The sequence below is a fragment of the Ostrea edulis genome, chromosome 1, assembly GCF_947568905.1.
Source record: "Ostrea edulis chromosome 1, xbOstEdul1.1, whole genome shotgun sequence".
In the NCBI taxonomy this organism is placed as follows: domain Eukaryota; kingdom Metazoa; phylum Mollusca; class Bivalvia; order Ostreida; family Ostreidae; genus Ostrea; species Ostrea edulis.
Genome location: NC_079164.1, coordinates 28,933,917 through 28,947,609, shown reverse-complemented (window position 1 = coordinate 28,947,609; position 13,693 = coordinate 28,933,917). Strand labels below are relative to the sequence as shown.

At 35.2% G+C, this 13,693-nt stretch overlaps 1 protein-coding gene across 3 annotated transcripts in view; it reads right to left on the bottom strand.

The window, feature by feature from the left end:
• Positions 1-557: 557 nt before the first annotated feature.
• The window catches only part of LOC125663913 (endosome-associated-trafficking regulator 1-like), a 15,617-nt gene continuing 2,481 nt past the window's right edge, over positions 558-13,693 (bottom strand). The window contains exons 2-8 of one of the 3 annotated variants that reach the window (XM_056161743.1): positions 12,167-12,316; positions 5,964-6,586; positions 5,782-5,855; positions 5,434-5,545; positions 3,689-3,730; positions 2,350-2,486; positions 558-1,601 (exon numbers count right to left, since the gene is read on the bottom strand). In XM_056161743.1, the coding sequence (XP_056017718.1) occupies positions 1,478-1,601; positions 2,350-2,486; positions 3,689-3,730; positions 5,434-5,545; positions 5,782-5,855; positions 5,964-6,586; positions 12,167-12,182 (1,128 nt within the window). In that variant the 5' untranslated portion in view covers positions 12,183-12,316 and the 3' untranslated portion in view covers positions 558-1,477. Of the gene's footprint in view, positions 1,602-2,349; positions 2,779-3,688; positions 3,731-5,433; positions 5,546-5,781; positions 5,856-5,963; positions 6,587-9,556; positions 10,019-12,166; positions 12,317-13,693 lie in introns of those variants that run through there. The other 2 variants (XM_048896346.2, XM_048896348.2) reach the window with 2 other exon arrangements.

The following is a 13,693-nucleotide window of genomic DNA, read 5'->3' as shown; positions in this document are numbered from 1 at the left end:
CTTTAAAATGAGAAATATCTCTTAATTTTAAAAGATATTACTCTAAAAAAAGATATCTTTTCCACTTAGAGAGATATCTCTTTCATTCAGAGAGATATCTTTTTCACTCAGAGAGATATCTTTTTCACTTAGAGAAATGTCTATTTTGCTTTTAGAGATATCTCTTCCCTTAGAGATATATCTATTTCACGTTGAGAGATATCTCTTTCCCTTATAGAGACATCTCTTATACTTTAAATGATATATCTTCCATAGAGAGATATCTCTTTCACTTTGAGAGATCTATCTTTCATTTAAAGAGATATCGCTCAAAGTAACTCAACTGATTCGATACACAAGAACTTGTTCTGAGTATGATCAGTATTAAATCGAAACGGGCTTCTGACAAACAAGTTGATGGTACAGGGATTTATAATGGTGATGACTTCAAAGAATAATATGTTGTTTATCAATCTTTGCAACCTGCTATTTGTCATTAAGAATATGATACTATGAAACAGTTTATGGTAAAATATAAATTATACTCTTACAGTTGTAGTACAAACAATACAAATTCATTGAAAATGAATTCAAATTTATGTAAACATTACAAACGGTCAATATTAACAATTTTCATGTTGTTACGGTCCCTCTGATTTGATGATAGTTATATTGAATTGAACCTGATAAACACACTCCGACCGACCCATCAAATTTGCTCCTACCCAATCATTTTTTTCAGCAATTTGATTTTTTTTTTTTTTTTTTTGGTTCCCTTGAAAAATAGAAAATTCTCCTTATTTTAAAAGAAAATATTAGAAAATTTCATGACGTTCCAAAAAAAAAAAAAACAACCTACCTACCGACCCACCTTGAAAAATGTGGGTCGGAGTACATCACACAAAAATATTTTTAATGGTGGCCTGAAGACAAAAAGCTCAATCAACATAGAAAGGTCCTTTATACATTCAAATACATAATTTATAAATAAATTATGATATCGTAAAAATATATAAACATTAATGATACTACAAAATAAATCTATATCATCTTGCTACAATGTATATTGCAAATAGGTGATGAAGGGTTGATCAACATTGTCTGAATTCTAAAATTCCAAAGGTATGTCATGCTGTAAAAGCCCCGCCCCCTTTAAAGTACACAGGCTAATAAGGACTGATTTTCATTTATGGTACAAGAGTATCAGTATTTTGTAATATTTAGAATCTGACAAAAGGACTATATATGTATGGGATAGCAGTTTTTCTTGACCTCCTGTAAAATTTTAAAGCTTTTTAAAATGTAAATAGTACAAATAGTGCCCTTTCTCATATATAAGTCCTTTCACAAATCATTGTTTTATAATTATATTTCACTGATCAAAATGTTTTTACTAATTAATCAATGTCTCTTTTACTCGATCTCGTTACGTTCCCGTTATCTAGTGACACAGCACAACCTCCCCTGCTCTGAACTTTGACCTGCGATATGTCTGGGGTCAGCTGTTGTTTTTTGGACGACTTGAGCTTTCACATGAATCATCCTCTGTGTCTGAGATTTTGTCTATTGATTTCAACACTTGAGACATGACCCTTAAGTTTTCCACTCCTGACAACATATGCCTGAAATCAGATAAATCATGTCACTTGCAACAGGATCACAAAACGGGCCTACATACTAATAGTAAAATCATATGCTAAATCTGCCCGCATACTTGAACACATGATGTGTATGTGAGTATGCAAGCAGATCTAACATTGAACTCTAATTAGACTGACACTCTATCTCATGGTCAAAATTCTGCTCCACTTCGGAAACAAATACACACCTCACAAATGATAACAACAGTAATTCTCGAAATATTGCTATTCCAATATAACACCACAATTCAGCACGAGCATTTCTCCTATCATATGAATTTTTCTTAAATGCCAAATCTGGACACTGTTTTTTGTAACAACTGTCCAACTACGAATATCAATTATCTTAATATAACATCACAAGTGATCAGAAAAGCAGTTGATCGGCTGTCACATTAGTGAAAACTCAAACAATAGTGATAGTTGGGGTAATATTCAGACTTTAATAAACAAGAAATCTGTGGTACAGTAACCCCAGTGTGCCCAGCAGTCCTTTTACACAAGTAATTTTAGCTGCAATAATGTAGCCCTCTCCGATTTTTACCAATTTCATATATTTGGGAGAAAGCTACAATTTGACAAGGTCTTCTCTTTGGTGAAAAGTCATAGAGTGACCAGAAAACAAAAGAAAAACATAGGGGAGGGGAATCTTCTTCATCTTCATTCTTTTATTCATCAATACATGTAATAAGAAGTGGCGGTTTAATGAGAGTTGGGTGTACAAACTTACTTTAGATTTTGCTCTGCAGTTGAAACTACTGTGGCCAACTGTTGAGAAACATATGTTGTCTTCTCCTTTAGATCTGCTAGCCCTTTGTCACCAGACTTCAGAAGTTTGTTCTCATTCTCCAGAAATGTGACACGATTCTACAAGCATTCACACGACTCTGATGAGCACAAGTGTTGTATAGCATGTATCACATAGAAATGTGACACGATTCTACAAGCATTCACATGATTCTGATGAGCACAAGTGTTGTATAGCATGTATCACATAGAAATGTGACACGATTCTACAAGCACTCACATGACTCTGATGAGCACAAGTGTTGTATAGTATGAATCACATAGAAATGTAAAACGAATCTACAAGCATTCACATGACTCTGATGAGCACAAGTGTTGTATAGCATGTATCACATAGAAATGTGACACGATTCTACAAGCATTCACATGACTCTGATGAGCACAAGTGTTGTATAGCATGAATCACATAGAAATGTGACATGATTCTACAAGCATTCACATGACTCTGATGAGCACAAGTGTTGTATAGCATGTATCACATAGAAATGTGACATGATTCTACAAGCATTCACACGACTGATGAGCACAAGGGTTGTATAGCATATATCACATAAACAGTCTGTGTATAACTGACTGATATCAGTTTGAAGTATTTGTAAGACATCAGTATATGCACATGCTATTGTCCGATTCATCTAACTGGGAAGGGAGGAGTAAACTTAGAGATTTTCGTAAAGATGACTTACTCACTTTCAGTTATGACAGGCTGTAGAAAGCCATCAAATTTTCCTCCCTTGGATACCTTGTATGCTAAGTGTATACACTTCAACAAGAGCCATTTAAATCAACAAAAAGGCTACCCAAAGGGACTATTAATACATATCTTGGTGAAATGTGACAAAAATGAATATTGTCAATTAATATGATAACAATACCACATTTTCAGGTACTCTTTATGATAAGGATAAGATAGATTTGAATGTCATTTTGATAAAGATAAACCTTACATCTTCTTGCATATTACCTAATTGTGTTTTCTAATGCCTTATGATTTCACATAGGTAAAATGAGATGTTTTCTGCACAGGTGTTTTTCTTTTGTCCATGAACAGGTATAAATGGAAAGATTACTCAATTCAGAGTTCCTTTTCAAATTACCCCCCTCCCCCCTTTCTTTGGCCTCGGGTCATAGCTGATTTAAAATGACATGCTCTACCATGTTACTTGAATTTTGCAATATATGTATATGACAACTTTGATCTTGATAATTTACTGTTCCATCTGTACAGTTAAGTAAATTCTAGAATTAAGGTGGTACCAGACCTGTAAAACAGTCAACTGGTTCTCAGCAGCCACAGCCCTTTTCTGAAATAAGAACAACATCAATAGGTGTGTACACAAGATTCACATAAAACTAGCCCCCCAAAACCATGTACACACAAGATACACTTAAAACTACCGCCCCCCCCCCCCCCCCCCCAAACCATGTAATATTACACAAGATTCACATAAAACTTAACCCCCCTCCATCAAGCAAGCTTCATGACACATGCCTTGCATTTCTAAAATTGTTCTAATCAAACTCATTTCTAGATACATATATATCTTAAAAACAAGAGGCTCATGGGCCACAACACTCATCTGAGTCACCTTGCAAATACAGTTACTCATAATTTTGGGACACATATAGTTTCAAACTTTAAACTCTGAAGCTAATCTAATCCCTGGGGTCATGCGGATATTGATGAAGGTGGTTTACAGAGGACATTGATGGAGATGTCTTACAGAGGATATTGATTGAGGTGGCTTAGAATAGATATTGATGGAGGTGGCTTACAGAGGATATTAATTGAGGTGACTTACAGAGGATATTGATGGAGGTGACTTACAGAGGACATTGATTGAGATGTCTTACAGAGGATATTGATGGAGGTGGTTTACAGAGGATATTGATGGAGGTGACTTACAGAGGACATTGATTGAGATGTCTTACAAAGGATATTGATTGAGGTGGCTTAGAATAGATATTGATGGAGGTGGCTTACAGAGGATATTAATTGAGGTGACTTACAGAGGATATTAATTGAGGTATCTTACAGAGGATATTGATGGAGGTGTCTTACAGAGGATATTGATGGATGTGGTTTACAAAGGATATTAATTGAGGTGACTTACAGAGGATATTGATTGAGGTGACTTACAGAGGATATTGATTGAGGTGACTTACAGATATTGATGGAGGTGACCTACGAAGATATTGATGGAGGTGATCTACAGAGGATATTGATGGAGGTGACCTACAAAGGTTATTGACTGAGGTGACTTACAGAGGACATTGATGGAGGTGACTTATAGAGGACATTGATGGATGTGACTTACAGATGATATTGATGGAGGTGGCTTACAGAGGATAACGATTGAGGTGGCTTACAGAGGATATTGATGGAGGTGACTTACAGAGGATATTAATTGAGGTGACTTACAGAGGATATTGATGGAGGTGACTTACAGAGGATATTGATGGAGGTGACTTACAGAGGATATTGATGGAGGTGAGTTACAGAGGACATTGATTGAGGTGACTTACAGAGGATAGTGATGGAGGTGGCTTACAGAGGATATTAATTGAGATGTCTTACAGAGGATATTGATTGAGGTGGCTTACAGTGATTGAGGTGACTTACAAATATTGATGGAGGTGCCCTACAGAGGATATTGATTGAGGTGACTTACAGATATTGATGGAGGTGACTTACAGAGGATATTAATTGAGGTGACTTACAGAAGATATTGATGGAGGTGACTTACAGAGGATATTGATGGATGTGGCTTACATAGAATATTAATTGAGGTGTCTTACAGAGGATATTGATTGAGGTGGCTTACAGAGGATATTGATGGAAGTGACTTACAGAGGATATTGATTGAGGTGTCTTACAGGGGATATTGATTGAGATGGCTTAGAATAGATATTGATGGAGGTATCTTACAGAGGATATTGATGGAGGTGTCTTACAGAGGATATTGATGGAAGTGACTTACAGAGGATATTGATTGAGGTGACTTACTGTTGTTGTAAGTAAATTGGCCTCCACCTCCTCCAGCATTTTCTCCATGGCTGCTGTGTCCTCTGCTTCCTTCTTTTGAGCTGCTTCCATTTCTTTATTCAGCTTATTGCACCTGTATATTCCAGAGTTTTGTTAGCATTGTTATTTATTTCAAATCTAGACTACATTTTTTTCTCTTAGTTTATTTTGCATGCAAGAGTGAAGGTCATTATATACATGTATTTTGCGATTAGCATGGTTACAATCTAAAAATCAACCTTAGTCTCCTGTCGAAAACGTTTATAGTATCAGGACCTAAGAAGAACAGAGATGTTCTCTAGAGATATTCAGCTTAATTGCTTAACTTACCTGTTTGTTTCTATTGCAGTTCTATTTTTGGCTTCCTCCAGCTGTTGTTTTAATGATTCATTTTCTGTCTTCAGCTATTATATTAAAAGATAAAATTTTACAGAAAAAAAAACCAAATTTGATTTCCCTGAAAAAAAAGAAAAGAACACTGTCCATTCAATTACAAAACACTTTTGATTTACCCTTTCACGCTCCTCCGCCCGATTTGTTCCATTTTTCACAGTCTGTGGACCTTTTTGTTGATAGTCTTGAGGTTTTGGCAAGAACATGTCATTAGTTTGAGAGCTGTCTGCATTTCTTAATATACCATCAGTGATGAAATCTGGGAGACTGGTAGGAACATGAGGACGATTTAGCATGATGTCATCAACATCAATATTGTTTACATTCACCTCACCAATACCAGAAACCAAGTCACTTGCACTATTGTTAGGAGTGAACACACCCTTGGCCCTTAAACTGTCTGAAGATAAATTTCTAGAATCATCATTTCTCACTGAAAACTGTTCATTAAATGAATTTGATGAACCTCTCTGTGTTGATTCATTAGGAAATCCTAAATCTGGGAGAGGGAAATCTAACTTAGGAGGTAATTGGGAATCTGCAGGACTGTCCTGAAAATGATCTTGTACAAAGTCTGGGAGGTCTGTGGCAAAGTCTGGAGTATTCTGAGAGGTCCGCTGCAGGTGATATGCCCTGCCATTTCTGTCTCTGGGTTTGGTACCTGATCCAGATGATTCAAGGAACTTTTTAAAGGAAAAGGGGTTCTCATCTTGTTTCTTTTTCTTCGAATCCTTTGAACTTTCTGTAAAATGAGATACAGTGATAAAATACTTTGGTAAAATAAATCTAAGAAATCTCTCTTGAATGGAAATTTTTCTAATTTTCTAACAAATGTTCTAACAAACTCATTTTTTTGTTTAATACACTTTACTTATTGAAATATTGTTGCAGATGGTTTACTTTGAGTCGTGTGTATGTCTCCATTGCTTCATATTAGCAGTCTGGGCATACATTATTACAGTCAAACATAGACCATTGTCCCATTATCATAACAAATCCTAAATCTTGGGGAAATTGGAGTTTACGGAAATTTACACAGCCCGCCAGAGGTCTACAACCATCTGCCTGGAGATGTACTCATAAAGAGACAAGAGTACGATTCTGTATTCTTACTGCTCCTATTCATTTCGGCAAGATTTGGCTTTGACAAGTTGGACTGATGCCTACACTAACATAGGTGTTCACTCCATAAATCACAAATCTTGGCATCATAAACTTGCAGGGCTCAAAATAATCGATGGCCTGATGGGTCTGGAGCCAGTAAATTATGGATTTGATTTATAAAGAACATATGCCCTTTGGGCAAGTTAATTTTAATACTTATCAAAATTTCTCATCGATCGGGCTAGTTGACGCGTGTGCATCCAGGTTTTTATCGCATGCAAATTCACTTTTTGTTAAGTTGTACTATGAAGTTACACAATGTAGAAAAATTCATGAATGTTTCCAATCGACAAATATACTTGGACAGTCCAACGTTTTCATGTGGTTCATATTTTAAAATTTCATCTAATTTATGTTTCTTTAAAAACTATATTTTCAAAAATCAATCGATTTTTACAAATTCTACAACATGTTACCGATGCTGCGCCATGCATGTTTAGTTTCGTTTTCAACCAATTATGAAAGCCATTGTTTGATTGGCTCCATGCTACAGGCTGCAAATCAATCATATGCTCTGTCTTGAGCCCATGTTTTGAATGATGACTGATGTCAAGGGTTAGTGCGATGTAACAAATCAATAACCCTTGACTTGTGAAGATGGGCCTAATCATGAAAATTGGACAAGTCGTTTTCATATCCACTGGTCCAACAGGACAGTAAAAGTTATCAATTGACCAGTCAGCAGTCTATCCCAAAAGCACCGGACCGTCGGACAAAACCGATGGAAATTGATTTGGACCGATGTGCTGGTTGGCAAGATCGGTCCGTATGTCCGAAGGTTGCATTGGTTTGGTTTCGAATTTTATTTTCCATATTATATCATTTAGACGCTTTACCTTATACCGCGATACAGTCCTACAAACGTTTTGCTGATTACTTCCGCCATTTTCATCAAGATGATGAACTTAAAATACTTCGATGGGGCTGTACCAGGAAAAAAGTTAAAAAGAGACGAAACGATGAAGAGAAAGCTAAAGAATAAGAGAAACACAGAAAAGAGAGATTGTTCAACGAGAGGTGGAGGGAGGGACGTCAGTGGTTACAGTTGAATCAAGGGGAGGATACAAGCATGACCGTTATGACTTGCAAGTACTGTATAATCTTTTAAGAAGTTTTGAGCAGTAAAAACATTACAAATACATTCAAAAACGGCTGTAAAAACTAGCAGTTGTCAGCAGTGACGGACCTTGAAAAGAGTATGTTTCACAGGAGAGCATTAAATGAATTACATCATTGTCATTTATCAGACGAAATCATTTTACAGCTGTTTTACACAAATTGTGCATGTATTCCGTTTGATACATCAAAACATGTATTCATTTTAAGTAAATGTCTGTATCTATTTCAGAATCAGTCAGTAAGAAGGAGAAAGATAAACTACAAGCATGTGAAATGGGATGAAAGAGTCCAAGAGGCAGAGTCTGAGCAAGGCACAAGTCAGACACTACTAGATACTGAAACAGGACAGGAGGAGGAGGCGGCGGAAGCTGAAGAAGAAACCATCACCGAGGATATCATAGCATATGAAACAAGTTGTGGGGGGGGGGATGAATATTTTGAAGACTATATGTCTGAATAATTGAACTGGATGAAAGCTTGTAATTACATAAGAGGAGAATAAAGTTCTGTAATGTTATGATAATGATTTGTTTTCAAAATTATGAATCACCATGGAACTACATTATTATGATCAATATTAAAGATAAAAGTTTTGGACTGGTGAAAATTCATTCGGTCCTGTGAAGTGTTTTCAACTATCTGTCCGAATGTCCTGTGATGATTTTTCTTTTTCGCGAAGACTGAGTCAGTTGACAGTCTACATGATCAGTGAATGAAAATAATTATTTCTAGCCCTGACTAGTTTTGATACTGCAAGTGACTGGGTTCAAAGTTAAACAGGTTGGGAACACTTCCCCTATAGCGATTATCCCTCACTAGCGAGAAATAAACATTACCATAAACAGGTGTTTTGGCGTCTTTATTGAAGATAATGGCAAATCCCGTGCAACGCTGAATAAGTGCGACACACACTCAACATGATGCGAATTGTTTCTATGAAATTGACATCATAGTCAAGAAATTGCATATCAAAGTTGCTGCGTAAGAAGGAAGCAGTCTGAAATCCAATACACATCGTGAGTGTTTTTGTTTTGATTAATATATTTCCAGAAGTATCAGACATTTTAGCACTTTTTCTTCTTTTCAGTGAAACATGATGAAATGTACTCCACAGGTGTTTTTCTCGGTTGTACGGGATATATTTACTCTCGCTAGAGAGGGATAATCGCGTTTTAGCGAGAATATCTCGCTATAGAGGAAGTGTTCCTAACCTGTTAAATATTATTTAGATATATAAATATTTTGTAACAACAGCTCGCTGAAATGATCCAAACACCAGAACTTTCAACTCACTTTAACGGTTTCCAGCACCAGTATGTTGAAAAAGGGACAATGAGAAGTTAATAACAAAACTTGAAGTGAATTGAATAATTAACAGTCAGATTGATTAATGGTGAAAACATCTACATAATCCTCTTTGACCAACTACCTTTTGTTTGTGTCACGGATTCTTGTTTAGATCCTGGGTCATCTTCATTAATTTGCAAAACATGTTTATCTTTTGTTTTAACAAACTTTTTGAAGGAAAATGGATTGTTTTGCTCTTCTCCGCCTTCTGCCATTGGAAAAATAATTATTATTTTCTGCATGCCGATCCCGATGTACTTTTCCTTTATATCTACAGCTGCAGACAACTATACTAGGGTCTTTCATAATGCAAGTTGCTTTACTTCCAACGCGGTCCCGATAAAAGAACATACGAGAGAAAGACAGATAGAAAAACTAAAGAAAGATAGATAGACTTTCACGTTTTACGCTATATATTTCATTATAAAGTATTCTTTGTTTGACCAATCATTCTAAACCAATTTTTGCTCTAGCTTTCAGGAAATTTAAAACATTTACTACAAAACATCTGGACATAAATTTTATTCATGTGATTTTTAAATTTTTTACCAACATTGCAGAAATATGACTGATGAAACTTTAACACCATTTTTAGCATTGCATTTCCTTATAGAATAGAATATGATTTATTTCCAAATTAGGGCCCTCTTGTATGGAGCGCCAAATTAACATAAACTCAAATAATTGAAGATATCTTCAATTATTTGAAGATATCATCAATTCAATTATTGCTCTCTTTAATTGAATTAATGCGCGCATTAAATCAATTATTGCTCTCATCAAATGAATTAATGCGCGCATCAACTGAATTAATGAGAGCAATAATTGAATTAATGCGCGCATTAATTCAATTATTGCTCTCTTCAATTCAATTGATGCGCGCATTAATTCAATTAATGAGAGCAATAATAGATTTGATGCGCGCATTAATTCAATTATTGCTCTCTTCAATTCATTTGATGAGAGCATCAATTTAATAGAAATATTGCTCGCAATAATTAATTTAGAGCTCGGTATAAATAATTTGATGATCTCTTTAATTCAATTGAAGATATCTTTAATTATTTACAATGCTTTTGTATAAGGAATTAATGCGCGCATCAATTCTTTTAAAGAGAGCAACAATTCAATTAAAGATATCATTAATTCAATTGTGGACATGTTGAATTAAAGATATCTTTAATTATATAGTTGCTCTCTCTAAAAGAATTATTGCTCTCTTCAAATGAATTAAAGATATCATTAATTCAATTGAAGAGAGCAATAATTGAATTAATGCGCGCATTAAATCAATTATTGCTCTCATCAAATGAATTAATGCGCGCATCAATTCAATTATTGCTCTCATCAATTGATTTAATGCGCGCATTATATCAATTATTGCTCTCTTCAATTGAATTGTAGCGCGCATCAATTCAATTGTTGATATCATTAATTCATTTGAAGAGATCATTAATCAATTAAAGCGCCCATCAAATCAGCTGAAGAATTAATGCTCTCATCAATTCAATTAATGCGCGCAATAATTCAGAATTGAAGATATCATTAATTATTTGAAGAGATCTTTAATTCAATTGTTGCGCGCATCAAATGAATTGATGATATCTTCAAATAATTGAAGATATCTTCAATTATTTGAGTTTATGTTAATTTGGCGCTCCATACTCTTGGGCATACAGCATACATGATTGTTAACATTTCAATGTGCAATGACGATAAAAAGAAAAAACAAAACAAAACAAGAGTAAAATATGCACTATTAGTATGAGCAATGTTCATACATGAGACATTTGAACATGATAATACTCATTTGTATTATATGTAAGTACCACCGTGTATCCTAATACAAAACAGTCAGAAATACACATAGGGAAATATATATATATATAACAACTCTACATGTAATAATAGTAAAGGTAGTATAAGTACATATGATTAACATCCTTTGTAAGACTAAAGAGTGGAACAAAAACCTTGAGTGTGGTGTTCTTACAGTCAAATAATATGTGTATGGTTGGGGGGGGGGGGGGGGGGGGGACGGCACATTGAGACCATAAACTGCAGATATTTGTGTAGTTAATGGTGTATAAGTTACAATAAATTGAATCTTGATAAGATTATGAAAATGTGTTATAAAGTGGTTGTTTTCAATGAATTATATTATAAAAAAAATTTAATTAAAAGTTCACTCATATACATGTATGTATGGCACTAAGCTAGAAAGAGAGAGAGAGGGGGGGCTCCTTTTTTTTTCTTTTTTACAATGACCATTATTTCTTATTTTGTAATGCAACTGAAACATATATTGGACGATCTCCCCACCCCACCCCCACTATTTTTAACAGTAGCAGTGAACGAGAAGAAGTTTTTACAGCATTAATAATGAAAAAGCCACCTCCCTCCACGCTTTAAAAAATGACAGATAGATAGATGGATGGATGGATGGAAGGACGGACGGACGGCTAAACAGACGGACAGACCGATCGATCGATAGATAGACCGATCGATGGATGGAGGGAGGGAGGGAGGGAGAGAGAGAGAGAGAGAGAGAGAGAGAGAGAGAGAGAGAGAGAGAGAGAGAGAGAGAGAGAGAAAAATGCTGATGCCACTGAGGGACATGAAAGCTTACTGTATACAAGAGAAAACAGAAATTACAAGTAGAAAATATATTAATTAGATGTACAACACTTACCGTTACATCTTTTCATATATTGAATCTCACCGTATACAACGTCACATTGGAGGAGTCGTCACTGTGGAGCATGAGGGCTCGGCTCCGAAGCGGAGAAAATGCAGTATCACCGAGTATGAGATCGATTTTCTCATAAACTACACCATATTTCTGCAAACATCATATTGCATAGAGTGTGGTAGATACATTTTGATCATTCAAAATTTGTCACCAAATTTCAGAAACCCGTACTTCGCGTTTCACGAGTAGGTCTACAAAGTTGAAATTGATGATTTAAACCCATCTTTCTTGGTCATTTCATCTCTCTGCCTCCTTGATTTGTTTGATAGAGAGTATGTATATCCCGATACCATGACCTTTTACATGTACTTACATTTCACATGTAATTTGCACAAAATCTTACCAATTTGTAATGTGTCGCATCAAATATGGCATGCCGCGAGGAGTATGTTACATATATTTTACTGTATCGCGAGGCTTTGAAGTTTGACCTTTGGGTTGATTAACTTTAAGTTTACCATGATCCTTTTAATGTCACATATTTATCAGTTTTCTTTTCATATTTTAGAATAAAATATGGTTGGAAAGAAGTACAATCTGGGACCCACACAATCTTCTTAGGAATAGGATGAAAAGTGGCTATCGGCAAAACTGAAACTTGAATGCTACAAAGTGTATATACATGTATACCATCGAATCTGTCCTGTAATCAAATAGCTCTCATCTGTTACAAAACATACTTGCACACCATTGAAAGGTCGAGCGCCAAACGAAGATTTTTTTTTTTTTACACCAAGATCCCCCGCATGTGAAAAACAAGCATCCAGGGCCGTAAGTAGGGTTCTAAATCAGGGGAGGCAGGGGATTGGGGGCCGCCGATTGACTTTACGACTGAAAATGACACTTTTTAAATCCCAATTTATCATGTTTGTGTTTCATTTGTACTATGTAAAGAATCGTAATATGGTGTCAAAGACAAAGGTGCTTGTCTTCATTTTAAACATATATCCTATAATATAACATTTATATAATTTTATTTTCTTTTTTGCCAAAAAATCAGACGAGGCAGTTGCCTCGTCTGCCTCATCGGCAGTTACGGCCCTGGCATCACTGAGGTGTATATAAAAGGAGGATACCCACATTTGATAATCATAAAAATCAATCAATATGTGTTGTAAAAAAAATCATAAATGACAGAAGAACATTTGCCATTCAGTGTAAACCAATCATTTGTATTTCGAGAGCCATGTACACATGTAAACATGGCGATGCACAGACAAGTTTTTCTTGAACTGTATTCAAAGCAATTGATATAATACATTTAACTAAATACTTGAATTTTGTTTTTTCATTTTTCAAAATATATTTAGAATACCCCTACTATCTCACCCTTTTCGTCAGCAAAAAAAAAAAAAAAAAAAAAAAAAAAAAAAAAAAAATTGAATGTAGGCCGTTTCAAACTGCCATGACGTCATTGTGACCCAATTCGTATTTATATAGGAAAACGTATATTTTCGAGCCGTCGTA